We start from the raw sequence: 22,163 nt of genomic DNA on the forward strand, positions 1-22,163 counted from the left end.
GTTAAATATAACCATGAGTCACAATGATGATAAAGTAGACAAATCTCTGCTTCTTCCTGGGAGATTTCTTGTTTACTTTTTCAGCAATCAAAGTTTATGTAACATTACATTTCATAACCTATTTTGTTTCAACTTCTTATCTGCCTTTTCAGGAGGGCATTTCTGGCCCTTTGCAGGTCTTTTTCCAATTAATGCAGCTTGATGTACCAGCCAACATTCAGAGAAACTGCCTCAGGCAGCAAACGGCCTTGTTTAATGGGGATGAATATTCATTTATTTTGAATAATTGTTTCGACATTGCTGTTAATTATTGATAAGGGAATTAATTTACAGTATATTTTAATGTGTTTTCTGGTGGCAATCTTACTAAGATTACACAAGAAATATATGTCTTAAACAAATCCTACATAACCATGATTGTTTTCAACAATGCTACAGGGTTGGGGAGCAATTTTAGCAATTCGCTGAATTGTTCTTTTTCATCACGACATAATTGAGGTAAAATGTTTTTTCTTGTCCTTGGGAGCTGAGCTACTAAGTAACAGAAATACACAAAAACAAACATGCTTGATCAATTTTTGGAGAGAAAGCCACAGAGGATTTGTGTGTCAGACTGGATCGAGGATTATGTTCAGTTTCCAGTGGGCGAGTTGGGTACTGTTGCTAAAACCACAACCCAGACAAGTTTTCTTTTATGGAATGATAAAAACAGAAACAGACATTTTTTCCATTTGATGTTTATTGCAGTTCAGAGAAGGGCGTGACTTTGGATTGACCCGAGAGCAGCATACCATTTTCGCTGGCATCAAATGTCAGAGTGACTCTAAAATCCATGTAAATGCCTCGAGTTTTATTGCTTCGTATTGCACTGAAATGAATCTCGGTGTGAAAGCAAGAACTAAAGTAATCTTTATCAAAGGCAATTTATAGACGGGTTGTATTGCCTCGGGCAGGGCAATAACAACTCCTTTTTTGATTACCTTGCTGCTGTAAATACCAGAGAGGTGGTGTACATTTAGGAACTGATGTAAGACTAATTCAGCTTTGCTTTCTGTATGTTTTACATAGAAAATTGATTTGGTGTTTACAAATCCATTAGCATGCTGTTAATGTGTGCAAAATGGGCCAAAGCATGGGAGCCACTCTAGAAGTCGTGCTTAATTTGCTCATTGTTTCACATTGCCTCTCAGTTAAAGAGTTTAGCTGTGGTCACGGGAGGAGAGTGACCTCTCTCAGGTATTGTTGTCTGGCTCACAGTGTCTTTACACATTCTGTTTCCTTACAAAATGCAGTCAACTTCACTTTGGCATGGGATGTTGGAAGGAAGTGGGTAGTGACAGACAGCAGTAGGCTTGACTGAGAAACAAACAAGCTGTGAAGAGAGAGCCGAAGGTTTGCCAGTGAAAAGATTAGAGTGGCATTTGGCTCAAGACCCAGGATGCATCATTGCTCTTGCCACACTGCCATGGCAACGGAAGCTTTATGCTTCCCTCGCTGCCCCCCTGAGTGTCCAGACTGGACCAAAGATTCATTTAAAGATCTTGAGAATATTCAGGTTGACCCCAACGTTTAGCCTGTTGCCCGTTTACAACATGAATTGCATTTCCCTAAATCCAGCTGCATGAAATAGGCATTTGCTGTCATGTCTGATTAATCCCTCATTTCTGTGGCTTTCTTTTAAATGACATGTAAATGAGTAAGCTGTAGAAAAGTCTATTATAAATGTGCATGTAACCTTAGCGGAGCTTCTCTACAATCCCATCCATCCAACTCCCATTTGTCACGCGGGGCACCTCTGTTCCCTGGTGACCAATCAGGAGTGTTTCCTTGGTGGCTAAAAGCAGCCCCTCACCACCTCATCGTCACATGTGATTGACAGCCTCCCATAAGAAGGAGGGGGGTTATTTACTTCTTCATGTTCTCATGGGACTAAGTTAATGATCCCAGCCAAAAAAATGAAACAAAGGGGGAAAAGCCTGAGAAGTCGGCGCCTGGTTGAACCATTTGGAGCAGTTTCGGCTTCCTTTAGAAGGGATTAGAGAAGAGTAGGCTGTGCTAGGAAAATTTCAGAGATAGCAGCGAGGCAGATGAAGCAGAAGAACCCTGACAGAAAGTAAGAGGTAATGGGAGGCATCTGAGGAAAGCTGGCATTTTTAGAAAACTCTCTTCATGGGTTTTCTTTCTGTTTTGAAGTGTCACCCTGACTGAGGACTGTCTGGTTGACTGACAAACAGACTGTGAGGTAAGGTACACTCTGGGTGACACTTGAGAAGTCCCCTGAAAGTCTCTTTTAGACCTTATATTCAAGCTTTTGGACAGAATTAGTGGGCTAAATTATACACGCTTCACAGGATTCTGCATACTTTTTCATACTGTTTGATATGTAGCAAATGTTTTCTTGGACAGGGGAATGGATGTAAACAAATAACGTGGTGATGCTGCTTCCATTCCCGTGAATTTTCTCAGCAACACAATACTTTCACGCTCTGTTGCTTATGCTTCCATGCTGCACATTATGCTGACCCAACTGCTGGATTTGCATTGGTTCTCCTGCAAGATAGTAGCACGTTTATGTCAAAATTTGCTGTCGTGTACCCAGGAATCTGAGTTGCCTTACTTCCTCTCACATTACTTCTCATACTTCTTTGAACGCTGCAGGCTAAACTGAAACACAAGGACTCCTGGCAGGGGCTTTGGCTTAATCCAAATGAATTCATGCCTTATGCTTTGTGGTTTTACCCCTTTGTATAAACATTTGACTTGCACACAGATAGCATTTTAAAAACCTCATACCTGATGCTGCTGACAAGGTCATTTCAGGTAATGTCCCTCTCAAACCTAATGGTTTAAAAGCGAGCTGAGAAACTGATCAAACTTCATGTGATCAGCTTCTCGGTATCCGTGTCAGCCTGCACATGCTTAGCTTTGGGAGCATTTTCCATGCAGCTGAGAACTGGTGAGAAGATGCCAGCAATCTGAAACAACTTTCAACACTTTATGAGGCAGCTGTCGCAACCTCAGTATTTTCCTGTACGTTTCTGTTTCAGTGAATGTGTCCACGTCGAGAAGCAAAGACTTGTGATTGCTTAGAGAAATAAAAACAACTGACAGCACATTAATACACCTCAGTTTAGCCAGGATGGAATTTGCATTGGGCAACTGACAGAGCATCGCTCTCCGGATAGTATAATTATAATTGACTCCCATATTTGATTTGGCTTTACCGAATCTTGCCTTAGGCATGAAAAACTTTTCCAACTTCAATAACAGTGACTAAGTTTGGTGAGAACAATGAGAAGCCAGGTCAAATTTTGACTAAATGCAGGTTTCGTGGTGTTCCATTCCACGCGTCTATTTGAGCTTGACAACAAAGCTTTGTTGAGAATTGTGGCAGCGTGCAATGCTCTGATAGCCCTGAGTGATACACTAAACCAGAAAAAGTCCAGCCCCTTTCATATGATTGGCTTATAGAACGATTTGCATCCCACTCCATCGAGATGGGATAGTTCTGAGTTTGAGCAAAGAAAAAGGTGGGAAGTTTTGATCCTCCTGTGGGCTTAGAGGAGCGGCTTAGAGGCTCAGAAACTCAGAGAGAGTTAAAGAGACAAGTCGCTTTGCTTTGAGTTCAGACCCATTGCACTGGATCAGCTTTTCAGAGCCTAAATATCAACACTGACTGACTTTAAAGGTGGCTCTTTCATTTTCCTGCTTGTTTATGGCTAGAATCATGAGGCAGGTAAGTTAGAGGGTCACTCTAAACTCAGTCTGTATTTCATGTTACTGTGCATCTGTGTTTTTCTACTAAAACAGTGAGTCATGCGTTTCCAAGCCTCCAGGCAGGGATCTGTTTGAGTGCCTGGGTTTGTTTGGCTGTGTTTTTTTCTTTTTTCTTCATGTTTTGAACCAGGGATAATACTTAGGGGATAAGATGACTCAGTGAGAAGACAGAGGGGGGGGGTTGTAATTAAACAGCGCCAGAAAGAGTGGGTGTAGACAAAGTAGATTTCCTGTGTCAAAGCACTCATTAAGCGTATTCTTTGTAACATTTTCTAAAATGCGTACTCCTCCAGGTGTTGTCTTGAAAAGAAAATGTTAGCTTAATGCTTGTAGTTTAATTCTAAACCTTATTTTCTAACATACAGTTACAGTGAACTTGTCTTCTATCTTTTCTTGATCAATAATAGTTTTTCATTCATCATTAGTCAGACTCTAGGCGCTCCTCTAAAGCACCAAGGAAGACAAACCCCCCTGTGGTTGCCCTTCTTAATAAGTAACATGTCCTTGCGAGGAGGAATGTCAGACATCTCCTATCCACAGCACAGCTCCTGATCACTAGTGTGACTAACAGATAACAAACTGTCACCGTGGCAACACATGTGGAGGTCTTCACAGCACTGAGTGAATCTCTGCATTGGATGAGTAACATTTTTGGGGAAATATTTGAACCAAACGCTGCACGGTGGTGTGGTGGTTGGCACCTTTTGGATAAAGCGGGTATAGAAAATGGATGGATTTGAACCAAACCTTTTTTTTATGATTGGTTAAATCAAATCTGCATCACCTTTGGAATGACTGTAATCGAATCAGTGGCAGCATGTCCCTTTGACATTTTCTTGGTATGTTTCTGAATTCGTGCAGAGAAACTTGCACTATGCTCTTAAACTGATCGGCCGCACGATGTCGCTCTTTGAGTGTTTTCTGCAGCAGTGAAGTATTCTCAGTGTATGACGTCTGCTAATTACTTGGACAACGACGATGGATAAACAAGGGCAAGTTTTGACATTTGGTGTTCTAATATAAAGCTTACATCGATATATATATATATTTTTAATATATATTTTGGTGCTCAGCGATACATTTCCTCCATCTGGACCTGTGGGGAGCAGGTTATGATTGCTTGCTTGGAAAGTCACATTCTGCGAAGTTCCTGTGGTTGTGGAAAGGATACGGTGTTTTCCCCGCTGATGCCACCTGCCAAGCCGCGGAGAGGAAATGAGAGTTCAGTGCAACTTCTGATGCTGACCAGGATGACCCGTGTGGTACAGTACAGACAAAAAGCCTGTAGAGCAAATACTGGGGGAAAGAACTCGTTACTGCCCACTAGACCTCTGCTTCCATGAAAAATGTTGTATTACGCACATTATGAGCGGTTTACGTTCCAATTAGAGATAGTTTTTCAACCACCCCCCTTTTCTCCAGAGGGACCATCGAGCCAAAGCTTTTATTGTCCCAGCAAAAAAAAAAAAAAAAAAACTATGGCCATTGCTATCATTCCGTTTATGCCATCGTGTTTGACATATGTGTTTTAGATTAAGTTGCCAAGATGTTTAGTTTAGTAATTAACATGTCTTCTAAAACAATTTATACAACAGCATCGGTGGCTGTTAGTCAGGGCCAGGCTCCATTAGGCTAATCTGTGTAATGTGTACAACTGCAGATCAGGTAGATTTGTCAGTGTAATCAGCTGGCTTGTGCCGCCGCAGCTGTAAATCACATTAGGCCTGAGTGGGCCGCTGCTGAGCTGGCTGCTACGCGGGGAGCTGCAACTGGCCACACATTGGTCACAGCTACGCTGTGAAGACAGGATTACAGATAAATATGTTAGGTGTCAGCCCCAGGAAAGAAGACAAAGAACAATCGCACTCTTTCAGACTCTGAATAGGCTACATGGTTCAGAGCTATCATTAAGGGTTATAAAAGACCATAACCGAAAGGATTAGAGAGTGCTTGAACAGGAAATTGCCTTCATATCTGTGATTCCGTAATTGTTTAATCTCTAAATGACCTATTACTTTCCTAATCAAATAAAACTCTAAATGTTAATTTACTGCCCGGGTTCGTCTTTTGAGAATGAATCACAGTTAAGTGCTTGCATCCCACATTTATCTGCTAATACTCAGCATTAAGCACCTTGAATTTTACCTCAGACTTGAAACTTTTAAGCCGATAAATGCAATTAAATGTCAGTGCAAGTTTTGCATAAAAAGAGGGAATGGAAACAGTTGAAGAAACATTCTTGTGAAAGTTATGCACAGATATAGTGATGGCTTTGTGGTCTGTTTTAAGATTTTACATGTGATTCTGGGTGTTAGTACTGTGATACAGCCTATGCAGTTTCCTTTGATGCTCTCAAGCTTATCTGATTGTTGTGGTTAAGATCAATTATGTATGGATTTCTGTGCTCATTAACACAAGGAAAGTTTTAAAGCAACAGCATATCAATACATTGTATAAATACTGATTGGCTCCAGTTGGTTTGGGTTCGCCATATGGCCTAACATGATAATCAGGCTTCATCTATACAAAATCACAGTGCCCTGAAGGTAAAATTTTGCATGTGACTTTGCAACCAAGGGAAGACTGCTTCCCTCCTCATAAAATGGCTGCATAAACTCCCTTGCCTAAAGAGATTAAGAAGCAGGACTATTTTAACATCATCATCATATTCTCCATTTCTTTTGGGTTTCCTAAAAGATTTAACCGATAAGTTCCCTCACTAATCTTGTGTAAGAGAATATTTTCCAGTTGGAGAGTCTAGAAAGCACTCAGGGGGAACCAGTCACATTTCCATGTGTACTTCCCATGAATTGTAGCTTGCACACCCATATTTGTCTGAACTTTAGTTCAGTTTTTACAGTGTCTATCTGTACCTGAGTGCAGATAGTCACTCTGGAGACTCCTTTGAATGACAGGAGAATCAAAACGGAGCTCAACAGGGGTTTGTCTGGAAATAGAGGCACATGCTTAGCAGATGGTACCACAGTGATTCCTACATCTGGGCTGGCTGGGACAGATGTGGATTTCGCAGACGATGGTTTATCACGTTTGGCTTCATTTGTAGTCTTACAGCGGATGTTAAGTGTCTTTCTAGTTTTCCTGAGGGACTGTACAGTTGTTTTACAGTCTGTAAAGACATATGGTTTTGAATCGTTCCTTGTCATAAATCAGAAACGTTCAAAGGGATTGCACAATGATTCCACATCACCTTGTCGGTTGGATGGTGGGGGACTCTCAGACCTCTGTCCTTCCTGTGTCTTGCTGCTCTCTCATCTGTGATTGTGTTTTCAGTTTTCAAACTCCCTGTTGGGAATGCCAAGAAAAGTTCCAGTCCACGGCATTGTGCTGCTTAAAGCAGTGGGACAGTTACACAAGGAAGCCTGAAACTGATCCTAATGCTTTGAGTTTCTGAATGGGCAGGGCTGGTTGGACACTGACCTGCCTGTGAGGACGTGGGCTCTGCATGATCCCGTCCCTCCGCTTGTTTGCTGATTTGAACTCCCTCTCTGCTCCACACTGTTGTCTGCTCTCCCTCTTCTTCCAGTACTGGCCAGAGCTCCTGCTGTAGGTGGAGCTGGCTTTCCTGGAATTGTCGGGCAACTTTTCCTGTTGTGCTTGCTACCTCTTGCTCAATCTCTTGCTTAATGACAGCTCTGCTGCAGGATTACTGGGGTCGCGCAGACTTGTGACATCTGGATGCATATCTCTACAGCATGATGGGTTTTCTGACTGATGCATTCATTATAAACACATTTTTATGATTCAGATCAGAAGTTTTTCTTCAGCAAAAATGTCTCGGCAGTGCAAAGTGGGGCGAAATCCATCGGTGGGTAAAGTAAACTATGTATGAATGGGAGAGCTTTCAGGAGTGTGTAATGTACTTGGGGCTGTAACTGTTTGTAGTGGCTCTTTGCCACAGTGTTATTTTACAAGCTTTTTGTAAGTTCAGGGTATTTTATACTGTAGGTGATGACATCAGAGGATTAGCCTCTTTGCATTGTGTTTATTACACAAAGCTTTATTCACTTTTGTATTTAGGACAGTCTGCTTGAACCAGTAGCCATTACCAGTTTGACAAGATCTGCAAAGGCTATAGGTTGCAGTTTTGCTCATATGATGTAATGTTGTTGAGTTTGAAATCATTTGAGATTAATAGTATTTGAATATTTCGAGAGATTAGAATGTCAACTTTCAAACAATATTTCTGATGAAAGGCTTTATGTTTTACACGTTTTGTTCAAGAGTGATGGTGAAGAGATCATGTTTTATCCACAAAAGCAATTCCCAGGCACCTGCATTTGTCGCTTTGTGTGTAGACGAACAAAATACCACAGAAACAAAGGCCCACAGATGCATCCCAGTCACAGGAGACAAGTGCAACAATTGCTTCTTGTCTTATACAGTACAGCGGGGTAGCCGAAAGTCTGAAGATTTGAATAGAACGGGAAGAACAAACCCAGGTCTTTTGCTCAGGGGTAATTGCTGTATCTTTGCAACTTCAAAAGGCTGCTTGTGCCCGACTGTCCTGATAATGAGCTTTTGCCCTCTTCACACATAATGAGTGGAGGTAGAGGGTTCACATAGAGAGACGCTGTGAGCACAGTGTGTCCACTCGCAGCTGGGGTGTCTGACTGGCCGGGAACAAAGGCTTAGTGTCTGTGATGGTGTAGAGCCCCAGCCATCAGCAAGCAGGCCAATAGACTTCTGCTTGGCTGAGTTGTCAGTCCTCACCGGCTGGCTCGCCTGCAGACTACAGTATAGAAAAGAACACATGCAGACTGTTTCTGTGCCAAATTAAAATGAGCCACCGCTGCATTCTTTAAGTTCAGCCAAATAGACCCAGTTTAAGTTTATGCATTATATGCAAACACATGTTTTCGCTAGTGTTCACCTCCTCACTTCTTTCATTTTACAGTTTGCTTCATATTTATATCTCTCCACAGTATTTACATAATATTTAGATTTGTATTCAGCATGCAAAAGAAATCAATTGAAACTCAAGACAGAGATGAATAATTTTGTGTTTATTATCGTAGATATTTGATAATTAAGACAGAGTGCACATGATGGCTGTTTTATTCAGGCTATGTTGGCTTCGTGTCTGAATCTAGACAGACTATAAGGTTGCAGCCTAATAAACATACTAGACTTGCTATTACATGTTATATTATTTAATCTCCAGAAAATGTTTTTTAATAAGCTAACTCTTATTTAAGGGGTGTCTACAACCCCCCAGTGCTGAACTTCTTTTATTGCTGTTATAAGGCTCTATTTTGTCTCTTTGTCATCTTCTCAGATAGCTGATCAGCTTCCCTGGATTTCGCTGGCAATCCGATTTTGTTTTGCCTGAAAATGGAAACACTGGAGTCAGAGCTGACCTGCCCAATCTGTCTGGAGCTTTTTGAGGACCCACTGCTCTTGCCTTGTGCTCATAGTCTTTGTTTCAACTGTGCCCACCGAATCCTGATCTCCCACTGCACCCCCAGTGAGCCTATTCAGTCCATCAGCGCCTTTCAGTGCCCAACCTGTCGCTATGTCATCACCCTCAACCAGAAGGGCCTAGAGGGACTCAAACGCAACGTGACACTGCAGAACATCATCGACCGCTACCAGAAAGCCTCTTTAAGCGGACCTAACTCTCCTAACGAGACTCGCCGGCAGCGAGCCGTCCCTGACAGCAAAGCCATGACATCTCCTGCCAACCGGGTGCAGTGTCAGTTCTGCGAGCAGGACCCGCCACAGGATGCTGTGAAGACCTGCGTCACCTGCGAGGTGTCGTATTGCGAGGAATGTCTCAAGGCCACCCACCCAAACAAGAAGCCTTTCACAGGCCACCGACTGATTGAGCCGTTGCTGGACTCTCATCTGCGAGGGCTTATGTGTCTGGAGCACGAGGATGAGAAGGTCAACATGTACTGTGTGACGGATGAACAGCTGATCTGTGCATTGTGCAAGCTCGTTGGCCGACATCGAGACCACCAAGTAGCAGCCCTCAGTGACCGATATGACAAACTCAAGGTAAGAAATGATTTATTGTTTGAGGAATGTTTGAGGAGTTATGATGCAAGCATTCCCACAACTATTGTGCTGATGGAATTCAAGTACAATGTCTGCATTTATCAAAAACCTCTTTTCAGCTCATTGTATCTCAGTACAACAGGTACACAAGCTGCTGATGAATATTTAAAATTCCCATTTTATGATAAATATTTGCACTGGTGCTGCATGATTTTAGCATCGTATAATTGTGTACAGTCCCAATTATAAATGGCCTTTTATGTGCACTTTATCTGAAACAAATGCTTTAAAGAAGCATACACAATACAATGCATGAATTTACAGTGCAAGTTGAAACTTGCAGAGCAATTTGAGAGCTTATCTTCCTCCGTGGCTAGTCCCTAATTTCATGATTTTAAGGGAAGTTATGTGAATCTCCACCATAATAGTTCCTTTTTTTCCCCGCTTTGGACACGAGCCACTTCTCTTGCAAATTTGATGAAAAATCAGCACTTTTGTAGTTTTTGCATATTCCTGCTGAAAAGCAGAAAGAAGACTCTCATCTTGATAGAGGAATAAGATGATACTGCTTTATGTTAGTTTTGTTGTTGGCATCAATTTGTACTGCTCGTCTTATGTTTACGTAAACCCAAAGTAGCCCTTTACAAACATTATCAGCTTTCTATGATAAACAGCAGGGAAGAAATAACTACAGAAAATTGCTTCTTTGCACGGATATACTTGACTGTAATGTGTTGAAGGCCACTCTCACGGTTTCAGGTAAAGTGGAACTGCTCACTTTCAACAGCTAGACTGACATCAATAAAACATAAGATGATGCTGTTGGCCAGCCGCGTAGAAAGGTTTCTCTGCATCCTTTTCATTGTAAATTTGAACGAGCTGCCGTCCCAAGAAATTTTGCTCACTCACTGGGCATCTTATCACAGCTTCAGCATTATCTTAAGACTGTTTTATGGTCTAATATAAAAGGAGCAGTGCTATGGAACTTTATCGTGGAGCCTTTGACACAGGGATAGTAAGTTAACTGTAAACGATGGTTTCAGATTGTTGGATGAAAAAATCCGCCCCAGTCCTTCCTAAATCTTATCCGATAAACTGCATGGCAAGGACTGCATGAAAAAAAGTATGCCCTCTCTTTCCACCAACGCTCACAGTCTTCATGCATGACTCACAAAAGGATGGATTTCTGCATCATAGATAAAACTCGAAACCCTCTCTGTGCCCATCGCTTTCTTTCACAATGCTTGGTCACAGTGGAATTTGGATGCAAACAGTTTTTTGCAGCATTTTGGGACGTTAGGTCAGAGGACCAGTCTTAACTTCTCTCCCTTGTCTGATCATGCTGTCGTTGGGCAGATATCTCCTGGCCGCTTTCCCTCTGTGGGGCGTGATCTTTCACACCAGGAGGCAGACCAGGTGATGGGCATGATTTCTTTAACTATGCAATCGGGACAGGTTTGTTGTATCCATCTGCCACATCCTGAAAGTTTTTTTTTTTTTCCTTTTAAAAATGAGGCAAATTAAAGTGAAAAATGTTCCAAAGACGGGTGGCGATGTGTCCTTGGTGGTTATTAATGCCCCCGTTATCGTGTTTAGCTTTTGAGTCTGTTGTGTATTCATTATGTCATCTAGTCTTTAATGTCTGCATTAAAGTTGAATAACATCCTTCAGATGATTAATGAGATGAAGTTCAAGAGGTAAAAATGTACAGAATCCACTTCATCTTGTACATTATTGCAGCCTTTTGAACTATCATACATTTTCTCCGTTGAAAAAGATTAACTTATTACTTATGTCCAGAATACACATGCTTGGTGTCCTTTTATGTGTTATATTCCACTTATTCACATATTTATCTTTAAACCCTGTTGACCCCCATTGTACGTTGTTACACTTCCATTGTTAGAAGCCTTCGGTGAAAGTGGAAATGGAAACTCCAGTCCAAAAGAAAACAAAAAGATTTTTCTTATGTCATACAGGACACGACCCCGGCAGCATTTAGCTAAGCTTTGTGTTAGCTTCCATCATTTTTCTAATACTTTTAAAGCCAATGTACTGCACATTTCTTTGAAAGTCCCTTTGAACTGAGCATTTTGTGACGCAAACCCTGGTTTGGCACCATATCTGTAATTATTTTCTGTCAATATATTACGATTGAAGATCAGAGGAGTGACTGCAGCCATTAAGGGGAAAAACCCAGTTCTCTAGTCAGTCACAGAGCTTCTATAGAAACAGCCATACCCCATAATTCAAATGAAATCATTTAAACCACGGGGAGAAACAAGTCTAAACAAATGCAAACCCAATAAAAAGTGACATGGCCACACTCATTTGAATAGCCGATTTTCCAGAATGATTAAAGCATTTCAAATTCACGGTCAGATACTTGTTTCTTTTACATACTTTCACATGACCTTTTGTCATAATTTTCCAAACGTTAGTATCAGAAATGAGCGTCTTGGCTGTATCCTTGGCTGTATGCAAGTATCCTGCAAGGTCAGATGGTCAGTTGATGGTCAGTACATTCCAAATTGATCAAAAATATAAATTCTGGTTGACATACTGTGAAAACCTAACAGTCAGTAGACTTGGCGAACATTAATCGAAAGCTTTTCAATAGATGCAAATATGCGTCTTTGCATCTACACCATCCAATATGTTGAAAAAAGAAATATTGCAGTATACTATTCAAGGCATATTATGCTATCCACTGGGTGCAGATATGTTGCATAAAGCATTCGATGTGATCGATGATTGTAATTTGGGTGCAATCTCTAATTTGAATCCAATCCAAACCATTAAGATTCAAAACTGATTTGGAATCAACCCTCACTTCCGCTGATGAGTCTTGTGAGCCGACTTTTCTCAAATCAACATTTTTATGCGTCAAAGAAAGAAAAACCGTATTTTCGAAAAATAATTTGAGAATCCCAAATGTCTAATGATAGCAATGAATCCAAGTATCACTACTTTAAAGCAACAATGCTTCTTTCATTAAAAAGAATACAAACAGCAGCGTTTGTAAGATCGGAAACTGATTAGTCACGGCATCAACGTTAACCGTCTAACAACTTGTCGAACCAAAATAGCTCAAACAAAGTCACGGTATGGACAGAGGATGTCGGAGGGTGCTATTCAGTGTCTGACAGTGGGATGATGGTGTTAGGGAATCCTTAGGGTCCTGTGGATTGTGGGTCATTGCCTCTATATCGGGCTTGTTCTGGCACATCTTGTAAATGTTTAGTCGATCAGATTAGTATTTTGTGAGTATGAAGTCAACTTCTAGAGCTATTTCTTGTGTTTCTGTGGCCATTCCTTAGCAATTTTTATGTTATGTCCATTGTCCCGCTGGAGCAGTCTGCTGCTGTCGGGGAATCGTGTTTGCGATGGTGGATTTTTTTACAATCTTAGTTGGGCTGTTATGTGTCACAATAAATTCTACTCGAATGCCAGAAACCAACATAATTCTGTGACAAGATCAATGCTATTTACCTCACCTATAAGTGGCAGGTCTACAGTATATACTGTACATGAAATTATTCTTAAAGTAAAAACCCACATGTCCAAATGAGCATTTAATACAGGACAAATGAAGAGCTGAGTTAGCAGGGTGTACATGGAGTACCGCGCCGCTGAACCACTCTGATTGAAATAAAACTTAAAACTCCAACAAAAATGACAGATGTGTAACTGGATCCGTGCTACTCACAGGATGAAGTGGCAGCCAATGGATAAAATGTCTAATGTTGAAACAGGATAAAACTCTTGGTCCTGACAGGGACCTTTCAGGACTATGAGAGGAAGGAAGAGCGTCTGGCCAATGCAAAGGTGTGGGACCGGAAGCATTCCCACACGAAAGGAAGGCTGCTATTCTTTCCTCTCATCAGGTTTAAATGATTTTAGGAAAGAGACCCCGTTAAAGAGAGAGATGTCTAAACACGTGAGGAAGATTCATGTTGTTGAAGGAACTATATTTTAGGAGCACTGGGTAAATGAGTACATCAAAAATGTTTGCAGAGATGAACTCACGCTGCGGTTCATGTTTCCTCTCTTTTCCATTTGCTCTTTATGACTTTATTAGTGGGTCTCTTGACATAAATAAACAGCTGAAACACTGAAGTCTTTAAAGTGCATATATTTGGCTGCATTTGAAGGCAGTTTGATTAATATGTTATGCTCCTTTCTCCACTTTTGAATTTTGAACTCTCCTCACCTCTACCTGCAGTGCAGCATCTGAAATGGCTTTCATTCCATTCTTTTCAGTATGAATAAATCATATTTATGGAAGCAGTACAATAAAACCTTTGCTATTTTGGTATACGGTGACGCTCTTACCTTATAAAATCACAATGTGAAACATCTAACATGAAAGTGGTCTCACTGCTGCTTGCTTCGAGCTTTGAATCTTTCCTGCCTTCTCTTACCTCTTTGCTCTAATCTTTGACCGTTAAAAGTTTTCGTATTAGACCAGAATAAATCTTGCATGATGCTCAAAATGATATTTTTAGCATTGGTGAAACAATTTTTTCCAGGGAGGGAGTTTTTCTTTTTTTCTTTTTTTATTGTTGTAAACGCAACTTCAAATTATATTAATAAGCAGAACATTAAAGCCTTCTTGAAGATCTCGAAGAAAATCTCTGTACCAAAATCAGTAAACACCTTTATAGATTAACAAAGTTCGGTGCTTTATCCAAATATGCAGTCATGAAGACCGTGTGTTTTTTCAGGCCGAGCTTATTTATTCCAGAATGTTTTTAAAATAAAAAACACTGTGATACAACACAGTGATAAAAATGTGATTGTCCCATGTTTTTTGAAATATATATATAAAAATATTTTTTTAGATGTTAATTGCAGAAGTCGCCCACTCATTTGGAACTGAATACTGAATACAGAATACTTTGATTTAAGTTTGCACCAACTTTTGTTTTGGAAGAATAGCATTTACAATCTAGCAGGACATTTCTCACCCCCAGATTAAACCATCCTCATGTTACCCAATTACAGTGAAAGATTAAGTTTGAACCATAAGCCTTTGATCCCAGTCAGTGATTAACACAGCCTGGGTTTAGTTGTCCAAATCGCTGGCAGATGCTCCGCTAAGCTCCACGGCCTCAGCAGGCAGTATGGTGGGATCTTTGGCGCACCGCAGGGAGGACTCTGGGGAGCTTCATACTAATCAGAGCCCAAAAGTGGACAGTTGGATTCAGTTGCAGGATACACTCACTACATTTGAGCCTGATATGTCTTTGCTGTATATTCTCATTCACCTACTCAGACAGCTCTCCGAGGTTTATTGGGCAGTTTGACAGTGGAAAGTGTGTAATTAGATATTCCCTTTCAATTTTGTTTTTGCAGCAAGCCTTGGATTCAAACCTCAGCAATCTAATCAAGAGGACCAGTGAGTTGGAAAGCTTGATGGGCAAACTCATCCAAACCTGCCAACGTGTGGAGGTAAGATTTTTAATCTGTCTCTTCTGGGGTGGATGTTATTAGCTACTGAGGCAAATTATTACCGTGATGAATTGTTGTGTTTGAAAGCAGCATTTTATCGTATCTGCCAGATTGAGTTTTTTTTACAAGGCTATGGACTGGTGATTTAGTTAATATGAGAGCAAATGAAAAGTCTTTTCAGAAGACTGTAAATAGTAGTTTACATGTGGCATACGGTTGGTATGTTTTTTTCACCTCACTATGAAGTTTCAAGAGCTTTTACCTCATATGGTTTGTTAAAAGTCAGCAATAAATCATGTTTTTGTAGATTTGAGTGTCACTTAAGAACCTTTAATTGCCTGTGATCATAAATGTGTTTTGAGCAAATAGAGAGACTCTTAACAAGGCCAATTGATTGTTATTCTGTGCCACCCCACACGAGAAAGCAGAATTATCGTCTAATTAGGTTTCCTGCCTGTTTCTGTTTGACTGATATTGATTGTGCTACTCGTGATAAATGCTGTGAAGAATTCAAACTTGCACATATTTAAGCGTGCTGCACAGCATTCATTCCAAACAAATAAATGGTAGAAACGCTATCAATTTCTGTCTCTTATCTTAAACCTCCGTTCTGTCCAGGTAAATGCATCGCGGCAAGAAAACAAGCTGCTGGAGGAGTGCGACCTGCTGATTAATATCATACAGCAGAGAAGACAAATTATAGCGACCAAGATAAAGGAAGGAAAGGTATTGTCTATCACCTTTTGTATCGATGTAACCTTTGTTTGTTCACCTTGCCTCCCGAAACCTGGGCAAGCTCAACTCAGCACCTGTGGGTTGAGTTGAGCAGTTTGACGATTAACTTAAGGTGGCTAATGTTTGCTGTACAGGGTTCATACACAGTCTTGAAAACTGTAGGGGAAAAAAATTGTTTGTTTTCAGTAGTTTCCATGTCTTCAAAGGTATTGGAAAAAAGAAAAGTTCCAGACTTTTTTGCTGAAAATTTCTCATTTCTAAAATTCACAAATAAAACAAGGAGAAATAGACGCCATGATCTCACCTCTTGGCTTGTCTACCACTTTGTGGCCTTTAGTGTTTAGTGTTTTAGTCATTGGCCTCTTGAATTTTATAGTACAGATCATTTACCATTTAAGAATGCATTTTATAAGCCCTTTTGCTTCAGCCTCACTTTTCAGATATATAAGAAAATTCAGTTTTTTACCTACCGTTTATGATTTTTCATATTGTTTAGAGCCAACAGTTAGCAAAGCCCCGCAAATTCTGTGGGAGAGTTGAATCAGTCATCAGTTTGATGTTGTCTAAAGCTTCAAGGTTGCCTTCAACGTAGACTCTGTGATACAGTGAAAAAAAATTCCAACAGAAATGAAACTCTTTACAACAGAATTTTAAATTATCACTTGTGAAAGAGACTAAAAAATACATCACAAAAGCAAAATGTAGTATTTTTTTATTCAGTACGTTATTAATAGGTAACAGGACTCAGAAAAATTGTTTCTGTTCTGTGTTGCTCACCGTTTTACCATTGCAGCTCACATGAAATGCTGAAAATTGGTATCATGGTGATTTGTATGAAGTACAGCCAACAGGACTGCTGTTGTCAGACAAATATTTGCCAGCATAATAGCATACATGGTCAGAATATAACATATGTGTTATCTTTTAGATTTGAACCCATTTGATAAACATCAAATTGTTTGTACTCTTGTCAAACACACAAAAAAGAAAAGAAATGTAGAATTAGTTTGGCAATGTATGGAATTTAGATATAGAAAATGTATAAGAACTCTGACTAAAATTGTAGCAAAGTCTAAATAGATAATCTTTTATAGCTAGTTAATTAATAATTAATAGTTAACTCCACAAACTGCATCACTCATCTTCACTCGTGCTGCCTTTACTCTACATTTTAGCATGTCTCATATAACCATTTTCATTTGATGACACAAGCAAAAACAGAGCACACTTTATTTGGAGACATGTTTGCTGTTTCCTGTGTGAGGGTTCTTCTACTTTCAGTCAGTCTGCCTAATGGTGATGTTTTCAGGGAGGCCATGCTGTCCTCAAGTTCAAAATTAAATTTGTGTGATTTACTGCTCATTCTTTGTTTGAGCCGGACTAGTTTTTAGGCAGGCATCATGCAAATAAATGTTAATTGGTGATATAGACTTGTTAGGATGGGAAAGCCCAGATTCTAAACCGGGCATTCCAGACAGCTCAGCAGCAATGTCTTCTGCACATGGGAATAACTAAATTTAGTGTTAATTTTGGCCTTTGGCATTTTCATATTGTGTATGTGCAGAAAGATTTGTGTAACCCACTCTTAAATGTGACTGAACAGTCTAAGGAGGTAATAAATTTCGAAAAATCTTAAAAGACTGGAATACATCTAAAAGAGGTGCTTGGGCCCATGGACACGTCCCCTAACCTCGCTGATGTCTGCGATTGCAATTCATCAGAGGGGTCATGGATAGGTTGGAGTTTGTTTTCGTCACAGTGTAGACCCGAGAACATTTAAGGCTGGTGTTTCGGCATAAAATCAACTTTGCTTGGTAAGACAAAAGATTGGGATTTGCGTTTAAATAGAGCATTTATTTATCATGGTTACAGTAAAAACATGGGTTAGGTTATGAAACAGTCACAAACAATATGTTACCTTTGGTTTTTAAGAGAAAATCATTGCAGTGTTTTTATAGAGCTCTCTATACTAGTTTAAACTTGCTTATAGGCTCCTTGCGCTGTGACAGTATACTACAGTGTGTTCCCTCTTATTGTTTTCACCATCAGTAATCTGCTCTGGGGCACTGCATCTGTCTCTCTAAATCTGATGCAAATGCGCTATGCCTTTTGAATTATTTCCCTTCCCTCTTCCCCTGTTAGATGTCTTTAGAGAGCTGGTGGCAAGCCGCGCCATGTTCAGTGAGAATAAGATCAGCCCTGCTTCCTTTGATGGCCCTCTCCAGAGGAGGACTCTTTCCTTCCTCACCTCGTGCCTCATGACAGGTTGTGAATTTGCTCTCAGCTGCTAAGCCAGTTAAGAGGATGTGGTTCCTCTGACAGTGTAATGAAGGATGTTTCACAAGTACACCTCTAATGCAAGTATAGATTAGGATGACAGAAAAATCTGATTTTTTTTCCCCCTGCAGGATTTTCTAATTTGGCAACATGAAAAATCCAGTCCAACATCTGGCAGGTTTGCTCCTCATAGATGATAGGTTATTTACCAAGATATTCATCTTTCTGTATCATATTTTCTGCCCAGGCAGTGAGGCTGAGGAAGTTAGCGCAACAGATAGCCAGCTGTAAGCAGTGCATCGAAAGGTCCTCCTCTCTTATCACTCAGGCTGACCAAACCCTCAAGGAGACTGATCACACGCGCTTCCTTCAGACGGCTAAAAGCATCTGTGAGAGGTAAGAGAGCCACGGAGGCCAACCTGAACAACAAAAACAGGAGATACAGTCGAGAGAAATGTTGAAATCCCTTAATGCCTGTCATTCTTTTTCACAGAGTGTCTATGGCAACGGCGTCATCTCAAATCCTTTTACCAGAAATTAACCTGAATGACACCTTTGATACTTTTGCTTTGGACTTCACAAGGGAGAAGAAGATGCTAGAAAGTTTGGATTACCTCACAGGTGAGTGTAAAACTGAATATTCTGTTGGTTGGCACAAAGCTTGTATTTGACCGTTTGCTTTTCTTTTTAAACTGTTTTCCTCTTTATATTTCTAACTTTAGAGTTATCACTTCATATTCATACATTTTTGTTTGTGTCTTTTATTCAAAGCATGCACTGAAAGTCCCTGAGTTATGGATTCCTACAATTAAAAGACTAACTGTGATGGAAGCAGGCGGTTTATATTTCGCTGTGTTAGTTCGTGACAGAGAAATAAAACGATCACTATTCTGGGCTGCAGTCGCTTTATTTTCTGCTGAATGAAACAGGTTTGATTGTTTACGTGTGGCTCCTGTTGTGCAGCGAGAATTTAACTCTGCATGGGGTTTGTAGGAGTAATAGCTAGAGGAACTCGAGAGCATATTAATTACACTTGCCAGACTAAAACACATAAATGGCGCTATTTATCCACCGCTGGTCCTTAGAAAATATTTTATTTGGTTTGTCATGTTGATGTTGCTGTGGGAAGACTAAATTCCACTCAGCTCTCTTTGGACGACATTAGCCTTTTGTTCTCCTTTGCAGCACCAAATCCACCAACAATCCGCGAGGAACTATGCACAGCCTCATATGACGCGATCACAGTTCACTGGACATCAGACGATGAATTCTCTGTTGTATCATATGAACTTCAGTACGCCATCTTCACCAGCCAGTCTAATGTTGTCAGTAAGTCTGCAATGAAGCTATCTTACGGGAGTGCTGTGTGATGTTTGTGTTGGAAAACATTGAGAGTCACTGAAGGATTTGAAAGGGATTCCTGTGAGGGCCTTTAAATTGAGGGCTATGTTACAATATCCAAACATGATATTGTGTTGCAGCAGCAGGAGCAGATCCATATCCAGGCTCTGACAAGAAATATTACCAAAGCAATATGTAATTTTGTGACAGAAGGGACATAAAAACACCAGTCAAGAGGATTTACATCCAGATGCACATCATGCAAAGGGTTTGATGTTGTCTCTGCTTTGAAATGAGAAGCAGGCTGCTTGAATTGATCCCCCTAAAATAGTCACAACATGCCCAATCAATCAAATTTCTTTTCCGCCTCAGTGCTCCATGCAAACTCGCATGAGTGATAATGAGACTGTGTTTGATCAGTCAAAAATAACAGCAATAAATTGAACCACTCGCACAGATTCTGCTAACTTAGCAGTGTTCGTGATGAATTGTCCGTTCTTTGTCAGTGACCATCTTTGTGTCGTCGCTGCAGGTTTATGTAACTCTGTTGACAGCTGGATGATCGTCCCAAACATCAAGCAGAACCACTACACTGTGCATGGACTCCAGTGTGGCACCAAGTACGTTTTCATCGTGAAAGCCATAAACCAGGCTGGAAACCGCAGCAGTGAACCAGGGAAACTCAAAACCAACAGTATGCCGACATTGTTTACTGGTTTGCTCTAGCTATGAATCATCAGAGATGTTTTAGTGAATCTAATTTACAAACTAACCTTCAAGAAAGAATTCTGCTCCATTTTAAGGTCAGCCATTCAAATTAGACCCAAAGACCGCTCACCGGAAGCTGAAAGTGTCTCATGACAACCTGACAGTAGAGAGGGACGAGACAACGTCCAAGAAGAGCCATAGTCAAGACCGCTTCTCCAGTAACAGCAGCTACGGTGTCACAGGAAATGTGTACATCGACAGCGGCCGCCATTACTGGGAGGCTCTGATAGGCGGGAGCACATGGTAAAATAAATGTGACATTACATGTCGTAACTGTAACCTTTTTGCTTATTTTTTATCACGGCTTCCAGATTTTCTATGTTGGAAATAGGTTGTTGTCGTCTTATTTTCCGCCTTTCGTTTTCATTTCCAGGTTTGCCGTGGGGATCGCTTACAAGTCCGCACCAAAGCACGAGTGGGTTGGCAAAAACTCAGCCTCCTGGGTGCTGGCCCGCTGCAACAACTCGTGGGTGGTGCGGCACAACAGTAAGGAGACTCCTTTCGAGCCTTCGCCACACCTGCGGCGTCTCGGGGTGTTGTTGGACTATGACTCTGGATCTCTGTCCTTCTACGACGCCGTTGGCTCTCAGCACTTGTATACGTTCGACATCACCTTCGCTCAGCCCGTGTGCCCTGTGTTCAACGTGTGGAACAGATGTTTGACAATCCTCAGTGGACTGCCCATCCCCGATCACTTAGAGGGGGCGGACTACAACCACTGAAGGAATTTGCTTGACTGGAATTTCTCATCTTGTATCCAAAAGGAGCAGACTGCTAAACTGTGATGACCACGTTTTAAAATGATGGTGGAAAGGAAAAGAAAAAAAAAGAAGACTGTAGCCGAATGAGATACAATAGCCTTGGTCTACATTCTTAAGCAAGCTTTTGTTGAATTTCATTGGGATTATTTAAAAAGCTACAATCAGGCAATTGTAAATATTTCTCCTTGCTTTGCACAATTATGTTTAGTACTCTGCTGGGTGATTTTAGAAGTTTGTCCAGAATTTTAAATGTTTTCCAGTGAGGTCAAGAGGGTTTCTTTTTTTCTTCTTTTTTTTATTTTACAGACTATTCCACTCCCTTTAAGGACGGTGATAAACCTTTTAGTACAAGTAACAAAGGGACTGTTTAGCTCACATGTTTGTGGAGCATTGGTTTATAGACTATTAAATGTAATGTCTTTTTTTTTTTTTTTTTTACGTCATAGCACTTTGATAAGACAAAGCTGTCACAATGAATTGTATTTCTAAGCCACCTCTGCCATTAAGCACTTCTTTACTTGTTCCTTGCTTTCAGGAAACGGCATTTAAGTAGATCCACTAACGATAGAGCAGTTTCACTCACAGCTTCTAAACTGAACTCAATCATTTCATCAGTTTTTAAGTATTTATTGTCTGTAAATGTTTCACTTTGCTTTAGAAAGGTGGGATTAATCATCTGCTCACTACAGCGGTTTGAAAGCTGCGCCTCGTTTTTTTTTTTTTTTCATTTCAGTTGCTTCGGCGAGATCTAATAAAAGTGACTCCATGTGATCACCTGCGTGACCTTCTTTGCTTTGTGGTGGGCTGCTATAGCTACAAAAGAGTCTCGCTGAGATGATAATTTCAGACAATGCAAACTTGTTGTTTACATCCATTTATTTTGGATTTCTCATTCATGCTTGAACAAGTTTTCACAACACGGTGGAAAAAGAAAACACCACCAGCATTAAGAGAAGTGTCACTTTTTTTTCTTTTTTTTGTTGAACAGGACCCTCTCTGACCTACAACTGAGCCAAAATACTACCTCTGACA

General features: G+C 40.6%; 1 protein-coding gene across 3 annotated transcripts; it reads left to right on the forward strand.

Moving 5' to 3' along the window:
• The first annotated feature begins 1,957 nt into the window (after window positions 1-1,957).
• Window positions 1,958-21,902, forward strand: mid1 (midline 1). Of its 3 annotated transcripts, none has more exons than XM_075479564.1 (11): window positions 1,958-2,242; window positions 9,074-9,795; window positions 11,152-11,211; window positions 15,154-15,249; window positions 15,868-15,975; window positions 18,509-18,657; window positions 18,755-18,882; window positions 19,447-19,590; window positions 20,135-20,296; window positions 20,406-20,613; window positions 20,744-21,902. In XM_075479564.1, exons 2-11 carry the CDS (start codon window positions 9,130-9,132, stop codon window positions 21,090-21,092), a joined length of 2,070 nt encoding a protein of 689 aa, XP_075335679.1. In that variant the 5' UTR covers window positions 1,958-2,242; window positions 9,074-9,129; the 3' UTR covers window positions 21,093-21,902. The 3 variants fall into 3 exon arrangements, with proteins under 3 accessions (XP_075335679.1, XP_075335681.1, XP_075335680.1); XM_075479565.1 differs by lacking the exon at window positions 1,958-2,242 and adding an exon at window positions 3,635-3,736; XM_075479566.1 differs by lacking the exon at window positions 11,152-11,211 and having other exon boundaries at window positions 1,959-2,242.
• Window positions 21,903-22,163: the final 261 nt, after the last annotated feature.

This window comes from Odontesthes bonariensis, chromosome 12 (genome assembly GCF_027942865.1).
Source record: "Odontesthes bonariensis isolate fOdoBon6 chromosome 12, fOdoBon6.hap1, whole genome shotgun sequence".
Lineage (NCBI taxonomy): Eukaryota > Metazoa > Chordata > Actinopteri > Atheriniformes > Atherinopsidae > Odontesthes > Odontesthes bonariensis.